Genomic DNA, 9187 nt, shown 5'->3' on the forward strand with positions numbered 1-9187 from the left:
GGAACGGATTGAGTTCGTTAACCGAGGGGTCACTGTATATGTATATATGCATGCTGATAACCACAAGGAAAGAAGAAAACTCGAAGTTCCCAAGCGCTTTCGTGTAATTCACATCTTCAGGGGTGAGGACAGACTAAGGAGAAGCACATAACAAGGTATATATATGTATACAGAGGAGGGTGAGATCAAGTCCACAATGGTCAGGTATTAGGAAATGACCCTACTAATCTTCAAAAAGCACCGCAGCAGTCGGTAGTCAGGTCATTTGAGTAATGGTATGTACAAACTGGATAATTTCGTAATTAAGATGATTTGTAACCAGTGCATGTACTGTAGTTATACGTATTCCATTTAATTTTATGGTTTTCTTATTAAGTAGATAAATCTCTTTAATGAATACAGCATCACATAACTGTTGCAATGCCAGACACTATCATAAGGTAAATAGATGAATTAGCTGGTGTGATTTAAATGCATATTATTATTTAATTACTGAACTGTAATGTACTGTACTTTGCTTTTAGATCCGAAGCCTCCACCTAGGACAGATGTTGGCTCTAAAGGCCTGAAAATTAACCTGGAGACAAACTATTTTCCAATCAGTGTTAAAAATAAGTTTGCAGAACTGGTTCATTATGATGTCTCTCTAAAAAAACACAACAAAGATGCAAATCTTCCACGAAAAACGAAAATGTAAGTATTATGCATTGCTTTTGGTTTAGTTTTACCACTCCCATGAGTTTTGTAGTACTGTACTGTAATTGTGTTCTCATTTAGCATTAAACAGCAGAAAGGTTTGAAAGAGCAAATATAAAAAAGTTGACCCTCTTTTATACTGTATATCTCAGATGAGTCTGATCAGTGTTAGTTAGAGGAGGATGATCTGTATTAATGGGGTATTTTCCTGATTGAATACGGTACACCTTTGCCGTTCACCATTTTTTTTTGCAACCCCCTACGTCCTTGTGTAAGGTGAAGCGCAGAAGTGTTTACAGCGCCCAACGGGGAAGCGTGCTAAGTTCGCGCTTGCCTTTATGTCTCGTGAGTTAAGGGCGTAGAAGCCTGAAGAGTCGATGGTTTATGTCTAAGCAAGTTATTGGAAGCTCCAACAACTTTTCCTGAATACGAATTCGCAACTTTCGATTTACGGCAGGTACCTACTTTGCTGCTAGGTGAACGGGGACCAAGGGAGGCTGGGAAGTGTGTCTGAACATCTTTCCACCGGCCTGGGAATCGAACCTGCGACATCTCGCTTGCGAGGCAAGAGCGGTACCGCTCTACCCACCTGCACCCCTAATTTAACGAGTTTGTGATTCGTGATTTCGACGATTCGCGGTAAGCAGATGGTGGCTATCTTGCAAGCCTTTTCCGCAGCACAACAAGTTAACCCATGCAGCATCTTGTGTTATATTCTCAAAACTTTAGTGTTTCTGTGTGAAATGGCCCCTAAAAGACTGCCTAGCGTCAATGCTAGTGGAGTGAAATGTAAAAGGCAGAAGTCAGTGATGACCCTGACAAAGAAAATTTTACTATTAGATAACTTAAAAGAGGGGATAAGTGCTGCCGTGGCTGGTCAGTTGTTTGGTATAGGTACAGTAAGTCCTCGTATAACGCTGTGCCGCTTAACGAAAATTGAGGTTTTAAACCGTTTTGAGAGGGAGGAGGAGCCACCCGCCGGGTCTCAGTGAATTGCTACCCTCCTCCTCCTCTCCCAACATACTCCTCCCCTCCCACCATCTGCGTCCACCGCAAACTTGCTCTACCACCTCCGCCCATCGGTGAGTACCAACGGAGAGTCCCTCAACACGTGATGATGAGGAAGACTTCAACTTCTTGTGGGTTGCGATTATTGTGTCGGTGCTGCTGATGAGTCTCCTCGTTGTATGTCTCGGCTTCTGCCTCAAGAAGCGACAACAGGCTGGAGCAAAAAACCGCTTCTCTCTCCAGCAGAACACCAACGAGACGTCCGTAAAATACCACTCATCAGCAGGTTCTTCCTCGTGCTCCATCCATATGGGTAACACGAGTGGAGGACTTCCAAGGTCGTGTAATCCGCCTTCACGTCCTTCTTTGCCTCCTCCCTGTGTGCCACCGCCTCTTTCCACATCCCAAGGGAAGCCCCAACTCCAGCTGCCACCAGGGGTTACGGAAGGAGGCGTGCAGCATAAGGACGTTAAACGGGGCGTGACAGATGAAAATGATTATTGCAACGCTTTCTTTGATCTAGATGCGGGGAATCAACTTGAGAAAGAAAAGGAGGAAGGGATGAAAAAAACGAGAGAATGGGAGAAGGAAGAGGGTGAGGGAAACTTATTCAATTATAAGTCTGACAACTCCTTATGTAAACGATTCAATGAAAATGAGGAAATATGATCAGAGAATAACTGAGAAGATAAAAAAGAAAACTAGAAAGGTTTGAGTGTGTGGAAGGTCTAGGCCCAGGGCAACAACTTGTGACCATTCATGTAATACTAAGTCGAGTGTCCTTACCTGGAGCTGGCGGATGCTCGCCCCACAAGGGGTCACAGCTCGAGGCTGAAGAAGCCGCAGGTCCAGAAAACTGTGAGGGCAAACTTTTTCGGAGTGAGAATTGTGAACTCTTGGAACAATCTGTCAGAAAGTGTTGTGACGGCACCGGGTGTGAGCTCTTTTAAGACCAGACTTAACCAACACTGGAGCAGGTTCAAGTACATTCAGGAGCCGGTGCATGCCCAGTACTTGCCAACAGTGCATAACAGAAACGTGACCCATCGCTTAAGCGGCTAATGAGCCGATCAGTGGTGAAGAGGATAAAGCAATACAAACTTAGTAGCTGTATATGCATGCACTATTTTCTATAGAAATGGCAGTGATTTTCTGTATATGTAATGTATTTCATGGGGCAAAGGGAGGCTCAGGAATGTAACTCCCGCATTTTATCTATTTCTTATGTGGAAAATTGATAAGCTTAACATTGTTTTGTATAACGTCGTGTTTTCAGGAACGTAATCCCGACATTAAGCGAGGACTTACTGTATACAGTAGTGCACTTAAGTAGTATAAGTTGCTATTAGCGGTTTTGCCTATTCGTGCCCTTTCTTGTAACCTATTTCTCCCTAATGGCAAGGGTTTACTGTACTGTACTGTACTGCATATTACCCTCTATAAATTATTTGTTTGTCATCTGAACATCACCTTAAATATTATTCATTCTTTTGTATTTTTTTAAGGGAGATATTTGAAAAAATGAAGATGATATATGAAAAGGATTTCAAGAATTACCCACTTGCTTATGACTCAGAAAGGAATGCATACAGTGTGGGTGTCATCCCTGCTCTTCAAACTCCTGATTGCCAGAGTACTTATGAGGCGAGTATTTATTAAATATGTAGAAATGTGATTTTGAAATATCTAATGATATAATGTGTGTTGCTAGCAATCGGTTTGAGTAAAGATTCTTTGAAGAGAGGTTAAAACATTGAGCTTTCATGCCAGAAGATCACACGGTCTCAATATTTTTCCTTCTCCAATTGTTCAGAAATTTATTACAGTTATAGGCTCTGTACATGCATGATGAATCCAAAATTGCATTTCAGTAAGTTGTGACCTAAACTGCTATATAGTATGTAAATACACAGTAGGTTATGAAGGTGTGCATGCTGGAAAAGTCTTTGGTACAAGGAATACTTAAGTGTCACAATAATGCAGCTCACAGCCTGGGGGACTGAGATGCGTACCAACACTGTGGCGCTATCCTTCCCAACATTTCTGGGGACGTAAATTTTTTTCACATTCTTTATGAATGATTGTGTGTGCATGTAATAGTATGAAAAAAATTATTTACCCGAAAAGGCAAATTGAAAAATAACTCAAGCAGCTCATGGCTTGACTGTGATCCCAACACTGAACCCCCACCTACTTCCACGATCCACACCAAATCTGGGGACATTTTTTTTATTTACACTATGATTTTGACTATCTGCTATTGATTTCTTTTATTTATCTAGTTTTTCACGTTCTGTATGAAATTTTAATCATTATAACAGCAGGATATAAAACATAATGTACAGTAAAAACACCATAATTCTTACCCCCGTGGTGAGTCTGTGTCGAAAGCAGCTGCTTCTCGCCCTGTGGCACATCATTCCTCTCTACCTGCCTCTGATATGAAGCCAGTAATAAGAGCTCCCATCCATCCGCTCGAGTTGGCAATGCAGGTAGGATGCTGTCGGAGCAAACAACCTCGACGATATCCACCCTGCTTTGGATGCCTGGGGACATTAGGGACCATTGCACCACTGGGAGACTGCGTTGGCCTACTTCTGCATTGGCCACACACGACGGACTCATGGTTTTTTTAATGGAGAGGGTGCCCCCGTCCCATTGACTGTTCAACACCTCCTGGTGGAGTGCCCCAGCCTCGGAGATCTTTCGTCGGAAGCATCTCTCCCAGTGCCAGGGGGAAGATGAGTCTTACGATCTGTCTTTGGTGCTGGGGGAGGGAGTGAGTAGCATGGGAGGGGACGTCCTTTCCTTCCTGGAGGAAGCTGGTGTTCTGCACAAGCTTTGAGTTTCATCTATTAACGTTTAAATGTTTTTTACAAAAGTTTTATGCTACTGTTTATTATTTATGTTTCTTACCTTGCAATGCTTGATATTAGTCTTAAGCTTTTATTTTAAATTCAACGACATATTACCCACGCTGTTGCTTTGCAAGGGATGAAATTACCACAAACAATCAATCAAGTGTATCCCTCATATTCAAAATCGCTCATAATTCGTAATGTTTTGCTATTAAAATTGTTTGTGACAGTTCGACTTCTATCATTCATATACCCTTGAGTTTTAATAATATCTAAACTCTGTAATTTTCCATATATGTCCAAAATTTTATGAACACACCCAGGCACAGAGGCTTTGTCATTCTAATTTATCTGTTGTTTGGTTTTTCACCAAAGATTGACCTTGAGGAATCAGATGGCAAGAGGACACAATACAAAATTTCACTAATGGTGAGACATCGTGCCAACCTCCAGGAACTTACGGAGGCACTTAACTGCTCTGCTCGTGAACAGAAGACACTTCCATTAAACATATTTCAGGTTAATATAAGTTACCTAGTTTTTATATATTTTTTCAGGGGTGGATCCAGGGGGGGGTCCTGGGGGTCTGGACCCCCCTTTTCATCAGAAAATTTGAATACTTATTCTTTAACACAGTACTGTACTCAGGCATTTTTGTATAGTAAAATGTAATTACTTGTACTATTGACCTCAGAATATTTCCTAATATCAAGTGAACATGGTTTCAAAATGGCTTCAAAATGCCCATGACATTGGTCAGATTTAAAAAACAAAATCGGTGGGGGGGGGCTTACATTATCCCCAAAAAACCCTCCAGCCGGGTGAGCTTGCTGTGTTCGCCATGTTCCCCCCACACAAAACTGGATCCGCCCTTATTTTTTGTTTTTGCCTAATCTACATGGTTAGATTTTGACAGACCCTACAAATTTGTAAATATTAACAATAATAAATCAGTGGCATCTATGTAGAAAATGGGTTATGATCCATGGTCCCAAAATGGTATACTGAAATTCATTTTAATAAAAAAAAGACCTTTTTCAGGTGAAATATGTTGAGTGCAATGAAAACTTAATTATCAGGGATCTAATAATATTTATGCAGTTTGACCAAGGGTAGCTGACAAAAGCAATCAAAAGGTTATTTTGAGTAGGGACCATTTCTAATGTGTTCAGATTTTTTCTGTCTCACACTACTGACAGGTGTCTGTGTCATTGTCAGTATCTTCCAATGATGGAAAAAGAAAAAATGCCTATATTATTGTTTTTCGTTTATATAACAAAGCACAAGATAAAAGTTACCCAAAACACTAGCTACTCAATATAAGGACAAGTCCCTGACCTGTTGGTAAAATATTAGGACGTGTGTAGTGAACCTTGTTTGGTTGAGCCATGAGATCCAAAGTAGATTAGGGTAAGGCTTCTGAAATATACACGACAGGAAAAAATGTGTATCAGTCATATGTATTTATGAAAATACATATGGGTATTAATGGAAAATATGTAGTGAGGACAGCCTATACAGTACAGTACAGTAAAACTGATATGTATAACATATTACAAGAAACTTTCAAGATAAATTTTTGATGGAGATGGATGTCACTGGCCCAGTAATGGTATACTGTATATGAATCCTGATATACAGTATATAATTTTAACAATTTGGGTTAATTTAGATATTAACTTTATCTTGTTTGTTTTCTTGAGTATTTTACAGATGGTTGAAGTAATGTTTCGTCATTATCGGGCCATTAAGTATGAATTGGTTGGTCGTCGTAACTTCTACTCAGCAGGAGGAGAGTTTGGAACGCCATATCCAATTGGATGTGGCAAGGAAGGTGTGACTGGTTTTTTTGGGTCGATGAGGCCTGCATCTTGGAAGGATGGATCTCTCTTACTGAATATTGATGGTATGATTGTACGAGTATATACATGTTTGTCTTGTAATGTGCCAGTCTTGTTGATATATAGCACATTTGCTTGAGATTTAGTTTTGTAATTACTGAATATCATGTATTTCTTTATACAGTAGTCAGAAAATATGAAATTATTGATTGATTATAAAATTTCATTAGCTCTAAATCTACTAAATCGCTTAGTTTGCTTGTTATTAAAACATTTTATCTCTATTTTTAGTTGCACACACAGCATTCTATAAAGAACAACCTCTTCTGAACTTTATTCAAGACTTCATGAATTTTAGGGAAGATGATTTTCATAGACCATTAGAGCCATTTAAACGATCAAAACTTTTGCAAGAACTAAGAAATATTAGGGTAAGTGCAGTCTTATGTATATTAGAAGCAAATACGGTGGTCCCTTGGTTAACGAACACAATTCGTTCCAGAGGGTCATTCGTCAACCGAAAATTTCGTTAACCGAATCCATTGTTTCAATGGGATATTGGGTAATTGGTTCCAGCTCACCGAAATGTGCATACAAAGTAAAAAAAAAATGCAGTAAAGTACACTTACTTTGAGGTGTGTATGTAGAAGGTTCCTGGATGATGATGATGGGAATTAGAAGTGGGGGTGGATGAGAAGGGAGAAGAGAAGTAAGTGGGGATGGAGGAGAAATCATCTTTCAGGGACCCATGCTTGATGCAATCATTTCACCAATAAAATTATAAGTTCACTAGGTGTAATTCAAAATTATTTTATTTAAATCAACACTGCACTGCGCTATATATTATCAATGCGTTAACTAAATTTCAGAATGATCAATAATTTCAATGTAAAAATGCAAAAATATTCAAGACACCAACAAAATAGATGTTCACTCCACTGTCAACAAAGCCAAACTGACGCCAAGTGGCTGAGTCAAGCGGCTGATGGGCGCACAAAACACTAGTTCCCTGTACTGCATATATTATCAATATGTTGACTAAATTTTAAAATGACTAATAATTTTAATATAAAAAATGCAAAAATATTAAAGAGCACAACTTTCTTGATATTTACTCCACTGGAAACGAATGTAAACATAGAAGAGATTATTGAATTGGCAGACTAGCCCATCAACTGATGCTCACAACAAAACGTGTTGTTCTTAAGGACTTCGTTAATTGAAGATTTGTTCGTTAACCAAATTAAAGAACCTTATGGGCGGTAATTCGTTAACCAAAATTTCGTTAATCGAACCATTTGTTAACCGAGGGACCACAAAATCTTTATAACTCGGCATTTAATATCTCGGAATTTAAACAGTATAATTCGGCATGTGTATGGTCTTGGAATTTATTATAAAATAATTTGGGAAATGCTGAGTTATCTAAAATTATCAGGGAAAATTTCGGTATTATTGAGCTTCATAATCAGGTGAATAAATTATAGACACCCTGTATATAAAAGACCGTACAAAGCTGGTAGCTTTTCTTTTTGGAATAAAATTTGTAGAGTTAATGAATGTGGTAAGAAGTCATAGAGAACACAGTCCAGCATTTAATGATTTGGAATTACTTGTGCAAGGCTCACTTTCTTATGGAATTAGTTACAACCCAAGAGATTTAGACTCGTGAACCTGAAGCAGTAGAAACTGATGCATTATTCTGTCCAAAAATGCTTTGGATTCATGAGTAAATGTCGGGGTTTGTGTTTCAAGAGGAGAGGTGACAGGACTTTTGTGGGTGATTGTATAATGTTTTAATCATCATCCACATCATCATTAATGTTTTACAACCATTTATTGTGCTTATATAAGTTAGCTGTGATTATCTGTAGGCAACTTAACAAGGTGCATTGTGTCTTCATTCCTCTTTTGTCAGATTAATATCTTTGACATTTCTCACATCCTCTGTTTGTTATTCCTTGTTCTCCTCCCCTCCATATTCAAACTCCTGCATCCCTTGACTCAAATGGTTTCTCCATTCTCTCCACACGCCCAAACCATATAACTCTACCTCTCTGCAAAACCTCACCAATTAAAGTAACTTTTATATTTCAGGTGCAAGTTACACACTCCAATATCCCTCGCACTTACAAGATTATAGATGTTTCAGAACATTCTGCTGAGAAACAAACATTTCCTTTAAAAGATGAGAATACTGGGAACACAGTTTACTGCACCATTGAAAACTACTTCAAGAACCAATATGGAAAAAATATTAAGTTTCCAAAGTTGAACTGTGTACAAGTGTCTCCTGCTGAAAGGAATGTGTTTATTCCATTTGAGGTATGATTGTAATTGTGGTATATATATATATATATATATATATATATATATATATATATATATATATATATATATATATATATATATATATATATATATATATATATATATATATATTATATATATATATATATATATATACAGTGGGGTATGCTATAACGAATCTAATTGGTTCTAGAACCTTGTTCGTTATAGGATTAATCCGTTCCAGGCCCCCAAATACAACCACTTAACACTGAAAAATATAATATAAAATTGTACAAAAGTGCATAAATATGCATCTAAACCCCTGAAATAAAGAATATCATTAATATTTGTAATAAAAAAACAATAAATTAGAAAAAAATAAATAAATAATGTTCGTTGTAGGAGTTTCGTTCGTTATAGCATTCTCAATTTTATAGGTAAAACCGTTCGTTATAGGAATATTCGTAGTAGGATCCGTTCGTTATAGCATAC

The 9187-nt window shown here is 38.1% G+C and overlaps 1 protein-coding gene across 1 annotated transcript; it reads left to right on the forward strand.

The window, feature by feature from the left end:
- Positions 1 to 524: 524 nt before the first annotated feature.
- Positions 525 to 8751, forward strand: LOC121857574 (protein argonaute-2-like; the record flags this gene model as incomplete). Its single annotated transcript, XM_042353653.1, is given in 6 exon segments — positions 525 to 693; positions 3210 to 3348; positions 4938 to 5081; positions 6276 to 6468; positions 6695 to 6834; positions 8501 to 8751. Coding segments are annotated over 6 exon segments (1019 nt in total), but the record flags the coding sequence as incomplete, so codon positions are not given.
- Positions 8752 to 9187: the final 436 nt, after the last annotated feature.

The sequence above is a fragment of the Homarus americanus genome, unplaced genomic scaffold, assembly GCF_018991925.1.
Source record: "Homarus americanus isolate GMGI-L3 unplaced genomic scaffold, GMGI_Hamer_2.0 scaffold22203, whole genome shotgun sequence".
NCBI lineage: Eukaryota > Metazoa > Arthropoda > Malacostraca > Decapoda > Nephropidae > Homarus > Homarus americanus.